The sequence below is a fragment of the Nothobranchius furzeri genome, chromosome 13, assembly GCF_043380555.1.
Source record: "Nothobranchius furzeri strain GRZ-AD chromosome 13, NfurGRZ-RIMD1, whole genome shotgun sequence".
Lineage (NCBI taxonomy): Eukaryota > Metazoa > Chordata > Actinopteri > Cyprinodontiformes > Nothobranchiidae > Nothobranchius > Nothobranchius furzeri.
In genome coordinates, this window is record NC_091753.1 from 26574620 (window position 1) to 26600259 (window position 25640).

At 41.1% G+C, this 25640-nt stretch overlaps 1 protein-coding gene across 1 annotated transcript; it reads right to left on the bottom strand.

Moving 5' to 3' along the window:
• Positions 1-15219: 15219 nt before the first annotated feature.
• Positions 15220-24714, bottom strand: barx2 (BARX homeobox 2). Its single transcript, XM_015977054.3, has 4 exons — positions 24339-24714; positions 20226-20541; positions 17505-17589; positions 15220-15716 (listed from the first exon to the last, which is right to left on the bottom strand). The coding sequence occupies exons 1-4, from the start codon at positions 24523-24525 to the stop codon at positions 15438-15440; spliced, it is 867 nt and encodes a 288-aa protein (XP_015832540.1). The 5' UTR covers positions 24526-24714; the 3' UTR covers positions 15220-15437.
• Between the last annotated feature and the right edge of the window lie 926 nt (positions 24715-25640).

Consider the following 25640-nt stretch of genomic DNA (forward strand, 5'->3'; position numbering starts at 1 on the left):
CAAAACACCTAATGAGGGAGTGTTTAAAAAAATAACATGCTGTTCCTGCACTCTAGTAAACACAATCACCTCACAATCACAATCACGATGACATCTCTGGGTTTGGTCGGCTTAATCGTTTAGCGATCATTCAGTTTTATTGAGCCGAGTGTGATTCAGAGAAACTGGATATGTCAGTAAGTTTGGTGAAATAGGTGTCATGTTTATTCACATTCACACTTTGTGAGTTAGACGTTCCAATTAAAACCACTAAAGGTATACAAATCTATGTTTGTTTCTTTTGTCAGTTTGGACACATGAAGTGTTGGTTGAAGGAAAACGTATTTCCTGAAAACTTGGAAAAGAACCAGCTGACCTAAACAAATATCTGAAAAACAAACTGATGTAAGATAAATCATTTGAGTGGGAATAGGAGGACCAGGACAAGCTGGAGAGACTATGTCTCTCGGCTGGCCAGGGAAAGCCTTGGGATTCCCACGGAGGAGCTGGCCCATGTAGCTGGGGAGAGGGACGTCTGGGCCTCTTGGCTTAGGCTGCTGCCCCTGCGACCTGATTCTGCATAAGTGGCTGAAAATGGATGGATGGATGAATTTCTTTCAATAAACTCAGCAAAGTATTTTCTTTTAACCTCTCTGAAATCCAACTCCCAAAGGTGAGGAGGGGTCAAAGCCACATTTATGTTGCTGCATGTGACAAGCTGACCTTTGACCCCAGCACCCTGTCACTCTAAACACTGGCTGAGAAGTTAAACCAAGAAAGCACGCTCTTCTACACCTTTGTGTTGCTTTTGATCAAATTCTCCTGTCCAGCGTGAAATCGGTTTGCCTCAGAGCCACCAGACAGAAGCCTTTTGGATGAATGAGCGTGCGTGTGTGTGTACGTGCATGTGTGTACGTGCATGTGTGTGCATGCATGTGTGTGTTTGCGTGCACACACTTGAAGATGAGAATGATCATTTGTGCTTAAGGGCTTCTCTTTTTCCCCCACATCAAATACCCAGAGTGCCACTGCACATGAAAGGACTGAAGATTAGAGAAAGCGTCCTCTCAAATGACTCGCCCATCTGTGCTCAGGATCAAGTTATAAGCAGTTGTGATATTGGACCGATTTATTTCAATCAACAGCAGATCCGATTCAAATAAGCCCCCAGACTGCAAGGAATCCCCCTCTGAGGCTCTGTCACCGTGTTCCTGAAGAGAAATGGTGCAGAGACATTATTACTTCTCTCTCCTGTTGGATTATTTGTTGATCAACTAGCCCGGCTCCATGCTTGCTCCATCATTCCCAACCTAATAGGGAGGCCATTTTCATCATTTGTCCACCCGGCCGCCCTCCCACTGCTTTGGCTGCTAATCAGGAAGCACCTAGTTCCTATTTATCATGTAAATTGAATCATTACCACCCACACCACAGGAAAGAAAAACATCATGATTGTCTAATGCATTCTGAGCGCCGCGTTTATAGTGATTGTTGGGCGGCATTTTAACAGATGTGCAGTTTTAATGATAATTCTTTGATCTCCTTTAAACAAGTTGGCTCGTGGTTTGACCTTTTGATCACGTTAATGTTTCTGACTCGTTGTGACAGTCAACGAGGAAATGTTTCCCATCATCCGTGTCAGTGATCATCAGATGGACAGTCAAACAATAACACACAAGGACAAGTTGTCGAGATTGGTCTCCATATTTGGAACTTGTCTGCATGATTTGTAGATTAAAATGTCATAAGATCTTGTTTTGTTTTGTTTTTTCCTCACAATTGAACATAAAACAGTGCATCCACAAAAGTCGCAGCTTCTGCTTTTGCCATTTTATACTTTCATTAGTTACTTTAATTATCAAGGAAGCCTTTTCATGCAGGATCAACACTGATTACACTGTTGTACTTTAAATTGCCCCATTCTGTTAAAATGTTAATTAAGTCTACACAAAAATATATTTTTATATACCATTAGTGTTCTCTGGCAGAAACCACCTGTTTACGGTCAAAGGTCAGACATCCTCCTGTATTTTCTGGTAGAGAGCAGCGTTAAGTTAATTTCAAATCCATCAATTACTGCAAAGCAACCCCAGACCATCACACTACCACCACCTTGTTTGATTGCTTTTGATGAGGTGCTGTCCTAACAAAACATTTAAAATACATTTCTGATCATTCTTTCCAGATGTTGACTTCTGTTGATTTTAATATGTCTAACCTTGTTGTGTTTTATGAACCATAATTTTGAAGTTTTCACCCAAAGACAATTTATAGTCTCCAGTCAAGGCAAGGCAGCTTTATTTGTAAAGCACCTTGCAGTGGCATAAAACTGACCAAAGTGCTTCACAGAACTGAAAACATTACAAAAACATACACAACATGAAGATGCACAAAAACTAAAGCTTAAGAAAGACTCTCATGCCGAGTTAAAAGCCAAATCATAAAAAATAGGATTTCTAAAGAGATTTCAAACCAGACACTGAAGAGGCCGACCTGATGCTCAAAGGCAGCGCATTCCAGAATCTAGGGGCCGCTACAGAGAAAGCCCCGTCACCTCTGAGCTTGCGTTGTGTTTTTTGGGACTTCCAGGAGCATCCTATCATCTGACCTCAGAGACCATGCAGGGGAGTAAGAAACCAGTAGCTCAGAGAGGTAATCTGGAGCAAGCCCATGCCGAGATTTAAAAGCTCATAAAAGCACCTTGTGCTGGATTCTAAAACGTCAGCCTCACATGCCGGCGGCAGGAAGCTGGAGCACCCAGAGAAAACACATGCATGCATGTAGAAAACATTCTGAAAAGCTACAGCTGAGATTTGAACCTGCAACTTTCTTCCTGCAAGGCAACAGTGCTACCAACTGCCTCACCATGCCGCCCTGAGAGTATTTCAGTCATTTTTACTCTCAGGAGCAGCCACTGCCTGATGCACAATAATCATCATCTGCTCTGAGAGTGAACTGCTGTTGAATCTTAGCAGCTTTGGACCAGTTGCTAATGTTTTATTGCTTCTCCCCAGAGCGTATTGGGAGACGCCCCGTCCTTCTACCTTGGGTTAAGAAAATCGACAGACCTAACGAATGAACAAAAGGATTAAGCAATGAAAATAGTCCCACTGCCTTGTTTGCTGCACTTTCACTTTGTGTCAGTGTGCAAACTCAGCTTAAACCATAAACAGAGATATGGATAATAAAAATATTAGTAGAAGTAGTGTTTGAGGACGTTTTCTGTTTTCTAAGAGTGTCAGATGGTGCAAACCACAAAACGCACTATGATAAAGTATCTTCTTGTCATTTAACACATTTCTCGTACGGGGACATAAAACACGCTCTTCCATCTGCCATGCCCATGTATTTCATCACCTTTAAGTGCTTATGAAATTATCTGCATTCTGCAATGGCTCAGAGCATTTTCCCTTTTACTTCACCAGACAGCAATGTCATTGTGCATTCAATCCTGGAGGTGAAAAACAAAAAAGATCGTGGTCGTGGCCAAGAACAGACATCACTATTTTCCACATTTTCCACCAATTTTCTCCCCTTTTTCTTTTACCTTCTAACTTCTCTAAAGTCGTGATCGCGAGCTTGTGTGTGTGCGTGTGTGTGTGTGTGTGTGTGTGTGTGTGTGTGTGTGTGTGTGTGTGTGTGTGCGTGTGTGCGTGTGTGCGTGTGTGTGTGTGTGTGTGTGTGTGTGTGTGTGTGTGTGTGTGCGCGCGTGTGTGTGTGTGTGTGTTTCAGCTTGTGCTCTTCCACCCTGAGCCCATGGCACACTGCCAGATGAAGGCAGATAACATCTTGAAGGAAACATTACAACTGCATACTCAATTGAAATTACTTGAATGTTTATAGCAACCAGTGCCACAACAGGTGGAGAGGGATGAACCTTTGGCAGGTCCTGCTTTTCATGGAGCTGCGGGTTTTGATGCCTTATGACAACAAGTCAAGAGGAACTGACTCAGTTGAAGGTCTGACACACAGAGACGTTTTTGTCACGTTTTGGTGGAAATGAAAACTTTTCCTTTTCTATTTTTTTTACAAAGCATAATCTGCAAATAAGCCAAACAAAAGCAAGCATAATGATTTAATCTCTTATTATGTGGCTATGGGCTTATATTTATCTGTAAAACCACATCTTGTACAACAAATTGTACCTTTCTAGAGTCATTACAACATTACAGTTTTTATTTTTTAAATTTTGCTCCCACTTGTCAGATGCAGCGTAGAATGGGAATCAGTGCTATTAAGAAACTTATCAAAGCATCTACACAAACACCTCAACATGACAAACCTCCCTGATTTGTAATTAATACTTGTTATTTATGGCCATCATGACTAAAAATCAGCTCCGTGTACTTCCCCTTGAATGAGCCGCGGATGAGTCACGAACACATCTGCTCTGCGTGTAGTGGCGTGAAAGAGCTTTCTTCTTTCACGAGCACTGATTTTTAAGCACATCGGATTCTAATGATTTATGTGCAGAGATTTCAGGAGAATAAAAATGTAGATTTCATGATTTTGTTTTTTCAAAATGTCATTCATGAATCTGCATGCTTCCACAGCTAGGAATAATAACGCCACACTCTTGTGCTGACAGCTGACCTCTGTCTGCTCTCTGACATCAGCCGAGTCAGGAAAGCAAACGAGAGCCCCTTCACAGGTTCATGGAAACACTCGGCTGTCAAAGAAGTTGACAGAGGAGAAGCTAAACACTCGGTGAAAACAGAAGATCCTCTCCGCCTGCCAATCAAAAACATCCTACTTATGTTTTTTTTTTTTTTTTTTTTTTCCCCAAATGGAAATATTTGACGAAGGCACAGGTTGTTCACCTGAGATCATTACCTTCCTGATGGCTCAAAACAACACACTTTAAAGGCCACTAACACCTTTTAAAAACATGCTCACACACACAGACACACACACATGGAAGTGTTTCATAAAGAAAACTTGAGAAAGAATGTTTTTTTAGGGTGCAAAACATAAAGAAATCAGACTGATATGATTCCTTAGTGAAGTAAAAAACTAAGGCTAAATGCACTAAACCAGTGACTGTACTTCTTAGATGGACAAACCCTCCACGAAGTCACCCTCAGGTTTCTGAAGAGCTGTGTTGAAGCCAAGTGGGCGGTTCCCACCACCGCCATTTTGGCTGTCACTCATCCCGTCATTCGTGGAAAATACAAAAATGAGCTGAGGGCGGGGTTGGGAGGGTGGTAGCAGATGATTGACACCCATCAAACTCTGAGTCGATGTAGCTATTAGCTAATGGAGCTAACCAAAGTGAATGGAGGTTGGCAGGCGCTTTTAGCCAGAAAACAGCAGATAAGGGACTTTGCTACCCTCTGTCGCCTTGGCTATGACACTTTATCCATGAAGTCGAGGCTGAGGCCTTCCATGGAGCAAGCAGGAGGCAAGCTGCTAGCGCTGAAGGTTCATCTTCTATCTATCAATCAAAAGAACACGCCCCTAAAGCTTTGTCTATGCTTGACGCGTGTACATTTGGCCCAGAAATAAGAAACGAAATGCGCATTGGAACATGTAGCGTTTATGGTTCCTTCCTACCCTCTTGTCTGCACTGTGAGCCAATATTCTCCCAGACCGTAGGGGCGGCATGGGACTCTACAGCATGCATAAAACACTGCACCATAGTAGAAGTAGAAATCACTCTTGTATACAACATTCACTGTGTCCTCGTCTTTCAACTTTCCACTTTGTCTTACTCAGATTTGGAGATTTCATTCTCCTCCTTCCTCATAATCTTGTCACTAACTGATTTTCTGCCAGCTCCAAATGTTACAGTCTTTCAAACGCAACGCTTTGATTTTCTTGCCTGAATGAAGGAAAACAGTAAAAATTCTAATCAAACTGGAAAATAGGAGCACATCCAGCACTCAAAGGCCAAACCAGGTCACGGCAACAAGTGGGAGAAAAAACCAGGAGGCTTTTCTGGATTTTGCACGGATGACTCCCGTGCTCTCAGCTGTGCCTGAAAATGAGTAATGGTCTCAGCAGGAAACTGACAACCACCCACATGGTCCTGATCTCACTGTGGATTTCACCGGCCGCTTAATTCTATCGACTTGTGTGCGATTAGGAGACACGGGAGTAAACTAGAAGAGCCTTTTTTTAAAAAGCACTGGGAGAGAGATGGGGGACACCCAGGACAGTTCTCCAGGTCATCTTTGTTACGTTCGTTCTGTGTTTTCTATCTGACTTCATCATTTTTGGTTCTTCATCATACACAGAGCAAAAACAAGCTCTATGTGCTCTGTGTATGATGAAAAACCATAAAAATGAGGACTCCAGTCCACCACAGGGACAATTTAGAGTTTGTCAACCAGCCTAACGGGCCTGTTTTTGTTCAAACTTGAGTAAACATGCATGGGGAGAACATGCAGAAGGGCTACGGGCAACATTTAGAAGAACATTCAGCTATTTTTTGATTGATTTTGCGTGTTTTTGATGTTTTGTTTACAGAGAGCTACAGATTTCAAAGATGCCAGCATCCTGAACAAAGAAAAGTGGAAGACACGTACGCTCTTACAAAGACATGACCCGAACGCCCCGAAGCATTTTGTTTTAACGGACAATTTCATTTAATTGCATGTTGATAAAACTAGAAAACACTTTTGAAAAGCACACAGTGACTATGCTGGAACACTCAAAGTAAATGATGTTCAGCCAACTAATCAGAACAGGTTCAGTAAAAAGAACTGCTGCACAGGAATTTAGTCTGTTTCAACAGTGTAAAATTATCTGAACGGTTTAATAAACAAGCATTAGTTACGTTTATGGTAGTTTTATCTGCATGCCAGAAGGATTTCACAGACTAGTGCAGACAACACTAATGCTCTGGCCTTGGGCATGAAGTCAGTTTGGCTTAATTACTATTTTAGCTCTCCACTTTAAGAGCAAAAGAACGATCTGTAACTCATAAAAGTTATGATTGTGTTTCTAGCAGCAAAGAGATTCCTTTCCATCCTGTGTGAATTTTTTTTCTTCTTCTCAGAAAAGAGCAGAAACTGATTTCTGATTTAGTTTTTCATGCAAAAATGTATAGATTGCATTAAAAAAACAACAATGAAATGCAAATAGTCATATTTAAATTATGTAGTATATATAAAGAATAATCAGCAATGTATTTAAAGCTCTGTTGTTAAATAAAAACAGAAACTTTTTATTAAAATGCAGCAGACAAAAATTTGGGCACTTATCATTTTCCTGTATTCCAGATATTATGTTTTTAATCTCCAGATGAAAATTGTATTTATCTATTATTTAAGTAATAGTCCGTTTTGTTCTGTCCAACTGGGCGCTTTTGGAAATAAAAAAAAAACACATATGTAAATACAAGTGATCAACATGAGTTTCTCTGCAGGAACGAGCTCAAATAAGGAGTTTGGACATCCAGGAGGACGGCCACTGTTCCCACAGAGTGAGAAGTCTGCAGAGGTGCTTTGTGTTAGGATGCATCCTGAATCCGTTACGAAGGAGATCATTCTAGCTTTACAGGAGGAGATTCCAAGTCTGTTCCAAGACATGCTGGAGGGATCATAGCTGGTTTGGGAAGAATCCCACCAGGAATGGTATGTGGCAGGAGAGAGGTTAGTCTCAGCTTCCCTCCCATAGGTGTGCTGCTGCCCCGAGTAGTTGAGACTATAATGCAGCAAATAAAAATGGAAAATAATTCTTTTTTTTCTTGAGCCTTTTTGCAGATAAAAACATTTTGCTGTGATCCACAGCCCTGATGAACCCAAGGAACTGAGATGAAGGCTTTGATTCATCGGATGTTTGAAAAAACAAACCGATCACATTCAGATTTAATAGTTTTACTTTTAACATAAATAGGAAATGCATTTGAAAATGAACTAAACATTCACAGACCTTAGAACTAATTAAAAATAATACTAAAACTGAGTCAGATGGTTGGTGAACATCAGTCTTAGAGGGTTCGTTTTTGGGGCTCGTCGTTGCAGCTGCTGGGGCTGATGCCACTAAACCTCTTGTTCTAATGTCACATTTAACAAACTTGCTGCTTTTGACATTTTAAAACGTACAACAGCCATCGTGTCGAGGTTTCTGCCGATGGGGATCTCCGAGGAGGTCTGTGGAGTTTTCCAGGGAAACTGCTCGGATTGGGATATTAGCTCCTGGGTAGGACTGACAGGTCTATTACTGTCTTCCTTTTAACAGACAGATATGCTGCCTTCAGCCAATAATTATGTCCTATTTTACAAGCCCCTCGATATCCTTGCAGCAAAAACATGCATTTAGACACACTCACTCTTACACACACACACACACACACACACACACAAACACAAACACACACATATAGCCACATGCTCAGTGGCTGATTTATGGGCTAGAGAGCCAGGAGGTGGGAAACAGTGTGTTGTACCCCAGACATGTTGACCAGAGCATGAGCAGTCAAAGGAAGACATGGAGGCGGGCAGCGCTGTAATTAACACACTAAATACATTAGGCAGAAAGATCCAACAGAGCACCAGCAACAAGAGAGGCTATGAGAAACAATTTGAACTCTTTGTCATAAAGCATCTCTGTTAAGAATAATTGTGTAAATGATGGAAGTATTCCAAAGATAATCTGATTCATAAGGTCCTGGCAAGACCTGAAAGCTTTTTTGGGTTGCGGCCCATTTGTAAAAAGGATTTAGGTTTCAGACGCTTCAATCCTGAAAGAGAAAAGAGAACCAGTCGTTGCCTTATTTGTGTTTAGAGAAAGGAGTTTCCTGAAAACAAGGTTTAGACTTTGTTAACTGAAGATCACAGTTAATTATCAACAATTTATTTTAATTTATACCTTTGCACAGCTTTCGCTTTATTCCTTTATTATGGAATTGTCTGTGTCTTTTACACATTGTAAAATCATCAGTTGGCATTCCTGAAAAGAAGATTTGCAACATCTGTTGCCAGCCATCTTTTGTGTTTAAAGGCTTTGGGAGCACTCAGCAAAACAATGATGACACAGACTGGGCTGGGAAACAGTCAGTCACACCCTTTAATATTTACCAGGACAATGCATAGTTAAATGTTCAATAAAACAAATATTAAGCCAGTTGCTCAGCCAGTTTCTTGCCCTTTCAGATGAATGATGTCGGGTCTGCACCGTTTTCCTGCATCCTGCACTCTTTCAAACTCAAAGAGCTAATTTAATCGAACGCTATTGATAGGCACAAATCATTCATAAACCATGCATAACTATTACAGTCCATCACAGAGTCAACAGAGATAACCATTCACATGTATTTTTTATGCATTTATATTCTTTTATAAGTTACAAAAAACATAGAAATTATGTACATCTACAGTAAACCACGGTAGCCTGCATAGCTAACCCTTTCTCAGTTTAACGTGGCATCATCCAGTCAGGAAATGTACAAAGACACTGACATAAAAACTAAATTTGTCATTGTGTGAATTATTTTGAGCACAAAAAATTGGAAAGTTGTTCCGTACGATTAAAAACCACCAGAGGACCTTTAGTTCAATACCGCAAAAGTGAGAAGAAAACTTCTTTGTGCCTTCGGCCGTCACTACTGAACAGTCCGTTTTGACAAAGATGAGAAATGAAGCATGATAACGATCCAGTAGTTTACCTACATGAATCAGTTTAGTTTGTAAACTCTTCCGTTGGTTCGCTTGAATTTCTTTGTCACAGTTTGAAGAGAAAATTCATTTCACATTTCAAGCCTTATATTGGCGGCTCTGGTCCGGTCAGCGGTGTGTTAGTACATCTGAAATAGGCTGCGATCCTCTTTGGCTGCAGATGCACTGTGAGGGAACACAATAGGGAGCGTTGTTGCAGAAGGCATACACCTTTAATGACTTACTCAACCCTGCTGTTCCTGCACTCAGCATTTAGCCATAACATCCGTTGACAACTCAGAAAACAGCTGAGGCTCTGCAGCGTCCCCTCCCCGTCTCACTCCGGGCCTTGCTAATTCCCTGAGCGTACGCTAAGCTGACAAGTGAAGTTGAACAGTGCGTGTCTCAGAGCTGGAGGTTGACACCACTCCACACCACTGACCCACAGCTGAACTTGGACGTAGGAGAAAATAACAAGTTGTCCAATTAGACCCCCAGTGTCCCGCCAGGCTTTTGCCCCCCTTAAAGTCTTACCTTGCCACACAACAATTAGCCCAGAGGAACACCACAACGTGTGAAGGCTTGCTCCATCTCGACGTGCTTCTGTGCCCGCTGGCCCAGGCCTCTGTTTTCAGGAGGATATTTGATAGGAAAAAGTTGCACTCACTCCCTGCAATTAACCCCAAACCCTACATTTGCACCAAATACTTCTGGTGTTTTTTTGTTCTTTTTTTTTTGTCTGATTATAACTTGATGGAAAAGCTGAAACAAAGCTAGTTGTACCTCCGTATGAAAGCACACACAAAAAATGCATAAATTTGATTAAAAGATTGTTACGTTTGAAACTAGAGTTTTGCAGGAATAAAAGACAACCACAAAGAATGACTGAACACATAGAAACTTAGAAAACAGAGTGCTCAGAGATCACTTTTATGCAGATTTGTTCCAGCTTATTGAAAAGAAGTGCAGGCTCCCTTAGGGAAATGCAAAATGGTTGTTGCACTTGTAGTGTGTGGTGTGGATGACTCAGTGTTAGAGACATTTCTGCGTTCGCTCGTGTCGATTAGTTATCTTCAATCAGGTTGACTCGAGCAGTTATTCAGCTGAAGTCCGAAAACTTACCTTGGGGAGTTTCATTAAAGGGATACTTTGCAACTTTTTCATATTTTAAAAGATTTTTCTTGAGCCAGTATGTGCTAAAAGGACCTTGTACAGCGGGGGGGGGGGGGGGGGGGGGGGGGGGGGTCGACACACACACTCAAATTCACACTGGGCCAAAATGAAAAACTGCGACGAAGTCACGGGCCAAACTTACAGATATGTCCTGTTGAACCTTTTCATTTGGAAACAAACTTATTTTTGCAGTAACACTGAATGTGGAATACCCAAATTACACACGAGCAAGTCAACTTTAAATAAAATGCATCAGTTGTATTCAGTTACTTATGTTTCAATTTGCTTTATTATTTTTAGTCCTTAAAATTTATATATGTTCAGCATTTTTTTATATATATTTTTGTTTTCTTGTGCTTTATTCATTATTCTTATTCTTTTTTTTTTTGCTCCTGTAATATGCGCCATCACTGCTGTGACACCAAGCTTCCCCCACTGAGGGACAGTAAGGGGATTTTCTATTATTTTCTTCCATGAGAAGCCTTTCCAGTTCCTGTTACTGTAGGTTAAATCTTTTTTCACGGGTCAACAACAAAAATCAACAAATTATTTTGTCTTAAATGAAAATACAAAATCTCAACTATTAACTTTCTTGCTTTGGAGCAGAAAAAGTACAGAAAACCAAAGTATTTCCTTTGATTTGCTGTGATGCTCACCTGTTCCAGCCAGATACCTGCATCTCTGGGGTTCGGCTCTGAGCTGATCAAGAGTTCATCATTTTGTTCTTTTCATCTTCATCACAGACAACAGTTGCTCCCACAAGTTTGTGCTGCTGAACATGGAGAGCATCTGAGCAGCTTGACCAAGCTGCTGGGTCATTGTGTCGGGGAGGAGGGATAAAAGCGTGTCACTGGAGTTAAATCAGCTCTGTTCAGAAGTTGGTTGGAGAACTTTCTCTGTCAGCTGTGAACAGATTACTGAGCGGTTCAAATATCTGTTTCTGGGCTTCAAAGTCGGCAAATTGCTGAGTAAACTCAGCGCTGAGTAAGAATAGTGTTTTCAGTTTGTCCGAGACTGAGGAGATAACGCTGCACACACCGACCGATACTGGAAACACAAAGGAGGGGCGCTTCGACTGACGAGTTAACACCACAAAGTACTATGGGATTTGCAGTCTTTTTGACCAAATGGGCCAACGGGTCAGTTTTAATATATATTTGACATTTGATCTTGTGGGTCAAATATTTGGTCAATGAAAGACCTCTCAGTCCTTATCTGTGGCCAGAATATTCCACTTACAACTTCAGACTGGTGGGCCGCTCTGTTGGGACTGTTGGGAGCTGACATACCTGGTGCTGCAGTCTGCCTCCAGCACGTTTCCTACATGTTTTAGATCACGAACACAACTGATTTGTTTAATTTTGTGATGAATCACTCCTGTAGACACTAAGGAAGGCTCGGAGACATTTCAGCTGTTAGATTAAGGTGTTAAAAAGACAAAAGCACAGCGAGGAGATAAGTTTTGCTTTCGGTTCTACAAACGGACACTAGAGGGTGTTAAAAGCAAGCCAAAACTGCCTAGTTCCCCTTTAAAATCCCTCTAAATGTCCATAAGATGTTTTGTTAGTAACACATGCAGTAGGAATGCTCTTTCAGTAAAAAAGAGTATTAATGTTGATAAGAATAATGGGAAATTGATACTAAAAACAGCATTGCTACAATAACTTATGACAGCTGTGTCTCTTTATACAAACTCCATTTAATGCAAATAAACCTCTGCTTGTCTTACTTAATTATATTGATTTGATGCATCATCTCAAACATTAAAATCCAATTTTATGACTTAGACAAAAATAATTATACCACAAATTTATATTTTAAAAAGACAAATGTTCAAAAGTTTCTAATAACTTTTTATTAACGTATCTGAAAATGGAACACAAAGAAAAATAACTTTGTTTCATACTGGATTCAGGTTTACTCAAATAATAATTACAAATAAATAACTAAATGAAATGCATATTATGGTGATAATTTAACTGAAAATTGGAAAGGAACATGGTTAAATTTTTAGTATTATGATACTTAAACACAACACTAAAAAGAAATTCAACAATCTTTGTTTGATTAAGCCCCAAACAGCCTGTTACAACCTGTTGTAATAAAATTCTTGTGGCTTATTTTCAGGAACTTAGAACACCAACAAGAACACAGGTTGTTTAATCATTTTTGTAAGAAGTGCGGGAACTCCTGCTGGTCAGCACATACAAAACATTCCTTGGGTGTTTATTCAAGGCGTTAAAGCATAACATGCATTACTCAATGCTAAGCTACACCGTTTGCTTTAGAAGTCATCCTTGTCTGGTATCATTCACTAAAAACACACTTTAGCTGGTTTCTGGTTTGGCCCAAAGAAACTGCCGTGCAGTTCCCACTTTCAGTGAAAATAGAAACAAATGGAGCATCCAGAAAGACTTTCTTCACTTTAAAACAATCTCTCAAATTTGATTTATGGTAATTTGAATGAAGCAATGAATGTGTCTAAACAGCCTGTCGAAGCTAGTGTAAGTGTTTGATTGATCCTCGCTCAGCGTGACGACTGAACACTCAAAAAGTCATTTACAGGGATTCTGCAGATGACTTATTTCAATTCAATTCAATTCAATTTTATTTATATAGCGCCAAATCACGACAAGAGTCGTCTCAAGGCACTTCACATAATAAACATTTCAATTCAGGACAGTTCATTAAGCCAATCAGAAATAATGTTTCCTATATAAGGAACCCAGCAAATTGCATCAAGTCACTGACTAGTGTCAGTGACTTTACAGCAATCCTCATACTAAGCAAGCATGCAGCGACAATGGAGAGGAAAACTCCCTTTTAACAGGAAGAAACCTCCAGAGGATCCTGGCTCAGTATAAGCAGCCATCCACCACGACTCACTGGGGATCGAGAAGACAGAGCAGGCACACACACACACACACACACACACACACACACACACACACACACACACACACACACACACACACACACACACACACACACACACACGACAAAGTAATGTGTCTATAGTTATATTGTGATTTCTTAGTAAATATTCTATTTGGTGAGAGATAAACGTTATTGTATTTATCCTAGTGTATCTATATTATTTATGTCGCTGAATAGATATCATCAGGGACACACCAAAAACCAACAGGCCTAGCCAGTTTCTGTTTGAATAATGCATTATGTAAAGCTGAAAATGCTCAACACCGGTGCTTAGGATCTTGACTCACTTGAAAAATCTAATTCCACAGTGAAGAACTGAAACCAAAATAGAGTCAATGTTGTTGTTGTTATTGTTGTTGTTAGCCTCAAGGGCAATATGCCGATTATCACTTGTAAGTCGCTTTGGACAAAAGTGTCTGCTAAATACATAAACATAAACATAAACAAAATAAAACAGGAAGCAGAATTTAAACGGCAGCTCTTTTATTATGTGCATTTCAATACATAAACACACACTAGAATATACCAAAATAATTTTATGACGACCTAAAAAAAGTCAGCAAAACAAGCATAATTTACATCTGGAAAATACTGCACTTGTCATATAAACAATGAGAACACACACCAATAAAACTCCATAAAATTACAATGTATCTGGGGAAATTAAAGTAGGGGGGAGGGAGCTGAAGACGGTGCTGTGTTAATGCAGGTCTAGCATACCGATTGGGGTGCTCATGTGAAGCCCGCAGGGAGAAAACATCTGAGTGTTTAAATGCTCAACATTTACCGTGTACTTCTGGCACAGGCGGTGATTTATCCCATCAATGAATCATGACAGCTTAAGAGTCTCGCTGCCCTCGTAACTGAAAATCATCCTTACTCCCTCAAAAAAATAGCTCAGGCATGGTGGAAACATAGAAACTATGTTAATCCAATTTGAAACAGCAGTCAAATATTTATTTATATATGTCTTATATTTAGATTTTTTTATCTTTTAAAGAAAATACAAATGCACAAACAATAATTTTACAGAGCTAATAATAAACAGATTTCTCGTCAACAAGCTGTACAACCTGAACATAAAAGTTTCTCTTAAACGGTAAAAATCTGTCTTCAAATATGGCACATGTTCGTAGAAAATAGACTGATTTAGCAACGAGTTCAAAGATTTCCTCTGAGACCAGGAAGGCACTAGAGCTGTCTGACCTTACAGGTTTTTGGTATTAAACTGGTTTGTAATACAAAGACACGACAATAAGGCAGTTCTGGATATTTGGCAGCTTTCAAAGCTAAGTGTGTGTGTGTGTGTGTGTGTGTGTGTGTGTGCGTGCGTGCGTGCGTGTGTGTGTGTGTGTGCGTGCGTGCGTGCGTGCGTGCGTATGTGTGTGTGTGTGTGCGTGCGTGTGTGTGCGTGTGTGCGTGCGTGTGTGTTCTTACAGGTAAAAACTGACTGTGTGATGTATGTTGCCTCCATGTTTGGATAAAGGCTTGACTGACCTGTTTAGATTTGACAGATTTACACTCCTTTTGACATGGACCAAAGGTCACGGGGTCACCAGTGCAACCAGCACGTACCGCACATCTTAGCCGGCACACGGAAATACAAGGCTGCGCTCGGTAAAGACCGGATCACCGTGCATTCGGTTGTCTTGCTAAAGCAAATGGCTCTGAACACCAAACAAGCTTTTTACACTGATCCTGAGGCACTATTTGTTGTCAGGTTGGCATTAGTCTTTGGTTTGTTCTTGCTTAGCTGGCTGAGTGAGTTTCTGACATGAGGAGTGGCTGTTCTCCCTCACATCCCTCAATTTCACTGCTCGGACTGTGCATTTCCAGACTGAGGTCTTGAGGTTCCAGTGGAGATGACCCTGCTGATTGAGCCACCTCCTCAGACGCCCTCCTCATCCTCTCCTCCTCCTCCAATCTCACTCTTTGCTCTTCGGCCTCTATTTCCTCTGTGGTAGGGATGGAGTTCTTCTTAGGTCTTCCCTTGGGCTTAGTTGGGGCCTCGTGACCTCCTTTAAGCACCTAGAATAGCACACAGACAGCCTTAGTGGACTCTGGTAATAAATGGCAGCCAAAGTCAAAGGCAATGCCTGCTATTATAGTAATTAAGGGAAGACATATTGTCACTGGCCAAGCCTTGTGTGCTCGTTTATCTTTAACGATTTCAGCTCTTTTTTTGTTCTCTGTGTTGTTGACCCCTCTACAAAACTGTTTGCTCTCTCTGCAATCATCATCAGTCAAACCACACGTAGCCTTCTTACACCACCTCTTCCTGACGCGTTGCTACCTATAGTTTGTTGTTTTCACAAAAGTCACCAAGTGTCGTGACCTGAAATATATGCATTTGGTCAACAGAGAAAATATCAGTGATTTAAAGAATTTATTCGTCAAAGTTTTGGAATTTCTAACATTTATATGCCCTCACATGCAGGGAACCCATCTCTTTTCACACAGTGCCAGTGAACCTACTGGTGTTTTGGGCCAGATTAGAATTGATAAATTACAGCAAGCTTGTGCCTAAAAGTATTTGATAGTTATGTCGCTTCTGCAACTCCTTGGTTCGTTGTTGCCCACCACCAAAGTTTATTCAAGATGGCCAGAACAGTCAGCCGGTGTAAGCAAGCACGATCATGCATGTAGCTCAATTAGATCAATAGATATTGAGCTAAAAGTTGGATTAGTGGCTGAGAGTTGTCTCATGCTCGAAGTAATAACAGATAATGCAACACCTTGAGATGTTGTGCGATTGTGCACTGCTTTATTTTCTAATTTAATTAATTCGATTGAAATTGATTCATATGGCTAAAAAAGTCAAGTCATATTACGGTACTTTAAAATACTAGCATGAAAAGGTGGGGTCGGAATTTGGTTTAGTTGAAAAGGCTACACAACATTTTATGAAACCTTGTTATAATTAAAGGTGCAACATGTAAGGATGAAACACTGTGGTTAAATTTAGTAAATTGAGTCCATTTTTTCTAAACACAAAGTTACTATGTCACTGCCGCTCCATGAGTGTCATGTCTGTTGACAGTTATGGATCGGTGCCGGAAGATTCTAGATGACAAGTGAAGACGAGTTATATATGGTAAGTTGATAAGTAAATATATCTAATGTCATATCTGGGTGTCTTACCGTAAGGAGCACTTTCTATACTTATTACGAGAATATGTCTCTGGCATTACAGGAAGTGTGGTTGTTAGCCATCTTGCTATTAGCTTGCTGTTATAGTTCTGAACGACTCATTAAAGGAAGTAAAATGTCACGATTGACTCATTATTCACTTCACACGTACATTTCACTGTATTATTGAGTTGTTGGGAAATGAAAAAGTAGCTTGAGATATTTTAATAGCTGACTAGTTGCTTCTAATTCATGGTTAGCATTGTTAGCTCAAAGTTAGCCTCTAGCCTTCTTCAACCCGATAGAGTCAAACAAAAATATGTGGTGGCTTGTTTAGGGGTACAAGAAATAACTACTGGGTCTTCTTGTTTACTAGTTTTGGTTCTTTAAACTACTCTGGAGCTTTTTGCCTGCCGTTGTCTATTTACAAATGCCGGCACTGCAACGTTAGCTTGGTGCAGACTCGACAACCTCACGGGCTCATTGAGAAAAAATGACAAGCCCCCAGCAAGCTGAGGAGGAAATATGTTTCTGTAAACCCTCCCTTCCAACATTACACTATAGTTATTTCGCTGTAGAATTCTTACATATTGCTCCTTTAAAGTTAGTTAAATTTGACTCAGTTGAGAAATCCACAGACAACAACAGAAAGGTGATGGAAATTAAGTAAAAACATTGGGGACTTACCATCTTCTTCCATTTCATACGTCTGTTTTGATACCACGTTTTCACCTGAAGCTGTGTGAGACCGAGGGACTGAGCCAAGTCTAACCTACAACATCACAAACAAACCAAGTCAGACACTTTTCCAATAACCAGGACAGAAATATTAAACAGTAGAATGTTTGAAACTTGAAACAGTTTAAAAACTTAATTATATTTCACAGAACTGATGTGTACACCCCTTCGAGCATGTCAAGGCTTTAATCGGTCACATGATGGCTACTCAACATTTTTTTAGATTGAATATCTACTTCTTTTAAGTATATTTTACACAGTTTCCTTCAGCAGTATAATTCTGCTGTAGTTTAGGTAAAATTGTTGACATGGAGCAAAATCCAATCCATATTTGGGTCTTTGTTTGTTGCAGGTATATTTTCCCACTTTGACATAAAATAACTTGTTTTCTGCCCAGCATAATCTCACTTTGGAGCTGAATTCTGACAGTTACACCCCTCGGTTAAGCAGCTATGTTAGAATCATCTGTACCGAGGACAGTAATCTCATCACAGCGCTTTAAGCTGGATGATCGGGGGCTGTTGTGAATGCATCCACCACATGTGGTGGTGCATGACTAATTGGACTATTGGTCGGTGTGTAACGCAAAACCTGCAGGAAAGGGACAGATGAAGTTAACAAGGAATCCATGTGTACAAAAGAGGAAAGGTTATTGATTTTTATGAAGTGGGATTTCCTCTTCTTAGCTCTTCAAAGGGTCTTTAACGGTCAGACGAGGGATTTTGGAGCCTCCGGGGGTAAAGAACCCACTTTGATTTTATGGTGAAAGCAGAGAAACGGATCTAAAAAGAAGAGCAACGGGGAAAACGTCTGAGATTCATGAAGCTTTTTTTTCTCAGTAAATGTTCACATAAAAACTGTTCTATGAGTATGAGACTCCATGTGCTTCAAGAAAAACAGGCAATCAAGCTGTCAATCAAACTTCATTATCATCTTTGAACCAATCAATGGCAGAGCAACAACTGGAGGCAAAGAAAAGTAATTGCAGAAAAGGGAAACACCCCATTTATTTACGCTCATTAGTTATCAATGGAGAAACCGCACACTCTCAACAGTAGAAACAGCACTTGAGTCACTCCCTGCGGGGCACTTTAAGGCTGCCATTTTGTTCCATTCCCACACCTCTCACTAGGTAATTTTGTGTTTCACTCGGTGCCTTTTTTTTAATATTGACGATAATAACAGCGATGAAGTTGATGACAGTGATGAGAATTAAAGCAGCAATTATTGTCATTGAAAGACTTTTAAAACCATTAAGGCATAACAATCTAGATGATTAAATCATTTTTAGGCACCGTTTTGGGTTTAAATTACACTTCCCCCCCACGCACACTCAGTGTTTAACACCGCAGAGACGCTGAGCCAAGAAAAGGAAGAGAAAAGTTCAAGGTATCCTTCAATCATAACAAACCAAAGTAGGGCGCACGCCGCACCTTTGAAGTGGGGTTTGAAAGGGGATTTTCTCTGTTGATGTTTTCGCTCCAACTGGGTGTTTAATTAATTTCCAACACAGTGTCAGAATCGGATATTTTGACAGGACGTGGCAATTTGGCACAGCCGCTCAAACGGATGGTTGGGTTTGATCACTGAGTGGTGCTCTGCCTCGGGGCCCTTGCTTTAAGATGAGGCATGGTTCATTTCCAGCAGTACGGGCAAGCCGAGATGTGATATATTTAATAATGCATTGTGGGAAGTTTTAACCCACGAGTAGGATGCACGATGGAATAACAAAGGATGCTGGTTGATTCGAAATATGCAAAGACGTTATTAGAGAGGATGTGGTAGACTGCAACGCCGTGTCTTTCTGAACAAAGCTGCAGTTTGCACATCAATGAACATTAACAGACTTGTGTGTGTTTGGTCAACACTGATTGAATCCATGAGTAAAAAGGATGCCCTAAATGTTTTCAGAAGCACTTGAAAACTTCAGCTTCGTTTTTCAATTCTGGCTGAAAAAAAAAAGTAGCTTGCAGAACAAATATAAAAAGTCCAAGTAGCTGGAAAATATGTCGTAACATTATGGCGGGTCCTAAAAATGACCCAGAGTAACAAACCTGAACCAAATACACCTGCACATGAGTTGGATGATTGGCAGCAGATCCATGTATGAACATTGGTGCTTGCTTAACTTGGCCACTGTCCCAGTTTCCTTGAATAAGGAAGTGTTTCTTTGTTGGGACATTTTTTTTTCTTATATTTTAAGTGCTGAGGGTTAAAAACGTTAGTCCTGTCTCAACTAGAACACTGAGGTAATGCTCTGGCTCGGATAAATTCACATTAAATGAGAAATTCCCCCACGGGACAGATCCAGAGTTATGATGTTCGGTTAACCACTGCTTGCTTGATAGCTGGGCTTATTGGATGTCCTTGAGCGTGCGTGCATGCTCTGAACTCCTGGAATGAGCTCTTTGCCTGCTACAGTACACAGGTTGTCAAAGTGCTGTGCCAGACTGACATTTATATGACTTTAGTAGCTGGTACATCAGCTTTATTTAATTACTGTTTATCGCCTTTAAAGTATTTTTGGTTGGAGCTCGTGTTTCTGCTGGGGGCATAAAATCTAAATTGGTAATTGTGTGGTGTAGCCATTTATTTTTTTATTTATTTGTATTCATTTATTTATTTATATACACAACTCTAATCAGCTAAGATCTCCAGAACTGAACTGACCTGTCAGGTGTGGACAGGTACTTCTGCTTCTGGAACTTCTTCTCCAGGCCCATCAGCTGCAGCTCGGTGAAGATGGTGCGGCTGCGGCGAGGCTTCTTCAGGCGGGGCGTGCTGCGCTCTGTTTCCGACTCGCTGCTGATGCTGAGCGGCGTCTGGCTGGGCGAGGCATCTGAGCCTCTCGGGGGCTGCGGGGAGATCAGGGGCAGGTGGGAGTGCAGCACGCCTGGTGAGGACGGCTGAGGCAGGTGGGGCTGCAGGTTGGGCGGCTGTCTTGTGATGACAGACAGGAGTGGGTAAGCATGCAGCGATGAAGAACCTGGAAAAGCACACACAAACACACACACACAAACACACAGGCTCATATTTAAGTACAACAATTACATGAGACATCCTTATGAATAACTTTGCGTGAGCTCTTCTGCAGCCCTCGGCCACCCGGCTCTGTACCCTCATCGGCAGCCCGTCATCTTCCAGACAGCTTTATTTTTAATTGACCCGAGTTTGCAGTGAAAAGTGTTTTGGCTTTCACCTCCTCCATGAAGAGGGCTTTGACCCTAATGACGCAAGCTGTGTTTTACACCGGTCCTCTGACCCTTTCCACTAAATGATGATTTCTTCAAAGGTTGTTAAGAAGGAGGCGGGTTCTCAAATCCACACAAATCTAAAATTACATATAAAGAGCGATTTATTTGCAGTTTACTCTCTCTTGAATGCTTCGTAAGTTTAAAAGTGCACATATTTATTGTTGCTGCGTTTATAAAGGGTTACACTTTTGTGCAGCCGAGGCTTGCTGCAGACCTGGCAGAGACGATAGAAGTAAATAATATTCTTGTAAAATACACAAACTTGAATATGTTATATTTAATGAGGAGAGTCATGTCCAATCCTGGTCCGTGAGGACCATTATCCTGCACGTTTTAGATGTTTCCCTGCTCCTACATCCCATGAACTAAATGATCGAATTACCTGTTCACTATGTCTTCATGTTCTGCAGAGGTCTTTTTATCACACAGTCATTGAAATCAGGTGTTTTAATGTGCAGAAACATCTAAAACAGGCAGGATAGTAGCCCTCAAAGACCAGAATTACAGTGAGCTCAGAAGGTAGACGACTCATGAAGCCTCACTAATGTGAAATGTGAAAAAATTCAAAGTAAATTTGTAGGTTTTATTTAGTAATGAGGAGGAAAGGCTCCGCGTGTGGATTAGCCACAGTTGCTCAGCTCACACACACACACACACACACACACACACACACACACACACACACACACACACACACACACACACACACACACACACACACACACACACACACACACACAAGACACTGCCTTAGGCTCATCATGACATCATGTTAAAGCGCTGAGGTCATTGTTAGCTCCTCTCTTTCAACTTCTCCTTGTAAGATTGCGGCTTTGCAACAAGTTCAAACAAGAAGTCGTCTTTTCACATGTTGCCTGTTCCTGCCTCCCTGCTCTACCTTTCTGTTTATGTGTTCATCTTGGACTCAAAACTCTTCAATGAAACATTAAAGTTGGGACTCGATTGTCTGGGGTACTTCTCTAAACAGAGACCTGCTGAGGCAGAAGCAATAAAACCCTTTAGTTCTCTTGAGGAACTCTCTAGTTGGATAAGACTTGGAGGGTGGGGTGGGCTCTTGGGACAGTCCCCCACACCTCCACCTCCTCCTCCGCCACTGCCGTCACCCCGACAAGGGAGAATGGAAGAGTGAAGAGGGAAATGTCAGGCCTCGTGGTGGCTTTCCACTGACAGCGAGGCCAGCTCTCTGACATGCTGTTGACAAGTGCCGGTGTCCTGTCAATAGGCTACAAATAAACTGTTTGAGTAGCTGCAGGAACACAAGTACCCCCCGCAAAAGCACATGAATCCTCTTGATAATCACAGTTGGAATGTAGAAACTGGAACAAGTGCTTATAGTAACGATTACAGGAGGCATACCTGCCAATAATAGATCAAGAAGAGCAGTTAGTCAAGCTCTACTTTTAATACCAGCTGTTTAGCCCGACCGAAAACACTCCGAGGCTTTTATTTTATTTCTTTATTTTAATCTAAAGTGTTCCCTGCAAACACCCACCATGTTTTATTTCATGTTTTGCACCGCTGAAACGATTTGTCGAAGCTCTATGGTAAAGTTTGTGTTTGACTGTGCAGCCACGCAGGTGCAGCGGCAGAAATCAGCCCGTAGCGTAAACTACTTTTACGTCTGATTAATTGCTCATCCCTCTCTGAAAGAAGGAGATTTTACAGCAGAATGGGAATGGCAGCCAGATGACAAGCTGTCAAGCATTATCCCCAACCGAAGATGGAAAGGTGTGTGCACATTTTGCTCTCCGGTGTTGACACGGGCGTTATCGACCTCTTCAAGTCGTCCTTTTGCTTAATGGGTGTTTTTTTTTTCGTCTGTGGTGGATTAGACTTTAAGAAGGGATGAAAACTCTTTAGCTCATGTGGGATTTTTTTTTCTTCAACCCCTCAGCTAGAACCAGATCAGGCTTCATGCACTCCTGCTATTTACCTGTATTTGTCATTATGCTGTCAGGTGAGATTACACCACAGTTGATCTTAATCTCTCTCACCTCTTCCAGAAAACACCACTAAGAGCTCTGCCCTCCGTCCTGCTGAGAGATGGGCCGCCAAATGAAATATTGTAACCTGCCATTACGTTGTTCACCGTTCAGCTTTGGGTCAAGTAACTTTGTCCCCCTCTGAGTGTCTTAAAGAAACTGATCGGTTCTGACGCTTTTGCAAGATATTTTGAGGATAAGACCATTGCAGACATTTTCAAAAATCACAAAGAAACATAAGAGAAGGAGAAATCTGAGAGATGCACAAGTGATAAATAAAATAAAACATTCTGCTCCTTTGTCTTTTAGCAGCCTCCACTGGATGAAGGATGCTACAGCGCCCATTTCTTTGCAGAATGAAGTGAACTTTCCCTCTTTTTAGGGGCCCATGCAGATGTCAGTCACCTCTCTTTGGCCCTGGAGCTGAAAAGGTTGCAGGCTTTCTATATTGAGCAGTAAAAGCCATTGATGTTGGGCAATATACGATGTCTCACACCCTACTCCGCGGCTACAAATAAATGGTGTGCAGAGTGTTCTGATATGCAGGATGGGTCACTCTATCCATTTGAAAAGAGGGGTGCCAAAGCCCAGTCACATAGTGGCCTCCATCAGAGGGATGAGGGAATCGCTTCTCCTATTTTTACCCAACCATCGCTGTGTCATCATCAGATGGCAGTGGCTTATTATTTCAGACTTTGGAGCAATTATCTTAATGGTTACTGGAGCGTGCAGCAGCTTTGAAATGCATAAAATGAGGAGATGACATTCAGAGAATCTGCAGCATTTTGCATCATCAAGAGTGCACAGGCGTCCTGTCAGGTGGAGTTTTGCAGAATTGCCCGTTTCCTTTTGCTTTGAGTCACGTAGGCGACTTTTGCTGTTCAACAACATACCATCCCTCGTCTACAAATGTCCAGCAGCAGCCGGACTCATTAGGGAAGACCTTTGGCTTCAAATGAATCAAAGCAAAAAGAGATGGAACGGATCAAAGGTTACAACTTCATAACCACGGTCTTAATCTGGGATGGAGGCACTTTTTTATCTGCCTCATCTGTCCCACTCCCGCTAAGCTGACTTTTACCCACACCACTTAACAGTTCACTCATTCATCTCAACAACAAGCCCTAAAGCAGCTGTGACGTTCACAAACTCTACAGCATGTCTTTGATTTATTCAACTCTTAGCGCTCAGTCGCTTGATGAGTGATGAAATCTCTGATAAAGCCCTATGTTGAATCATGCTTGAATAATTTGCCAGATTGGTTATTTAACATTATGGAGACTGATTATTAATTTCTAAAGGTAATATTGTTAGAGCACATTTTAAAAATTTGCGTTATTACCAATAAATGATGATAAAAGGTAGCAATCATATACTTTGATTTATTTTCTTCAATATTTAAAATCGTGACTTTACCTTGTGATTATACACCCAACACCTACTGGAGATTATGTTTGAATGCATAGACAAACGGCTGACTTCTTCTTTTTATTGATTTCTTTAGTTCAAAAACAAAATGGTCTTACCCGGACGTGAATGAAGAGGTTTTGGTCGAACGATGAGAGACGGACACATGGAGTAGAGAGAGAGTTTCTCAAAATAATCACACGTTTCCCTGGAGAGGATCTCGTCTATCATGAACGTCTTGTAGCGCCGCCTGGCAGCCTTCAGCTGGCCGGGGGAGGAGAGCCTCAGCTCGGCTTGACAGTGCATGATGCGTCCCCGCCGTGCGCCCTGCGCGCACTTCTCTGGAGTAGTCTAAAAGAGGTTTTATTCGAGTTTGAAGGGTCAGAACAGCCAGGAAGGATGATTGTTGGAGTTCATGCGTTGGAATAAGTCATTGTTTATGTTTTGGGAAGGCTGGCCGTGTGGATTCTCCCTGAAGAGTCGCGGTGAGGAGCAGCAGCCTTCACCTTGAGCCGCACTGAGCGCCGCGCTGGTAATGAGCAGCACGCACACCCACAGCTATATAAACCATGGCTGTAGTCCTCGCACACACACACACACACACACACACACACACACACACACACACACACACACACACACACACACACACACACACACACACACACACACACACACACACACACACACACACACACACACACAGAACGTTCTCCCTCCTTGATGATTGTTTTATTTGAACAAAATAGGCCTACTGGTTTAACAAATGTATGTTTGAATTAAATATATTATTATAACTCATAATTAGGCTATTATAAACATTTATTGACAGTGTTGCGCTTTCAAATGATTTATTCTTATTAATAAATAGACTAACTATGTACCAATAACAAATTGATTAATTTGAATTGTGTTGTTTTACACAACAATCAGCCTAAAAACTGGGAGACTGTTGTGTAAAATAATGTCATTCGATTAAATAAGTAGTTAAATATCCTAATAAGTAAATTAAACAGTTTTTTTTTTGGTACATAAAAACTTTGTGGAATGGACTAAAAGTTGGATAAACACCAATAATAACTTTTATTTAAATACTAAAACATTAAATGCTGTTTTTAAATTACAACTTTAGATCCAAGTCGAATATTTTATTTGTCGTTGGGTTTAATCAGCTGCAGGTGTGATTTATTGTCCATCAACACCTGAGCGCGTGCACGTCCGACCGATTGGACGCGTGTTTTGTCTCCTAAACTCGCGTCAACAGTCTGGGGACATTTGCAAACGGTCGTTGTCTTTTATCGGTATAAAACAGTCCTGCTGAGCTCCTTGTTCCGTTAAATGAAATTTGAACCGAAATGTTCACCGCTCCTTGTTTCTCTTTAGTTTGGCATTTAAGCATAATAAAAATATTATTTTTGCAT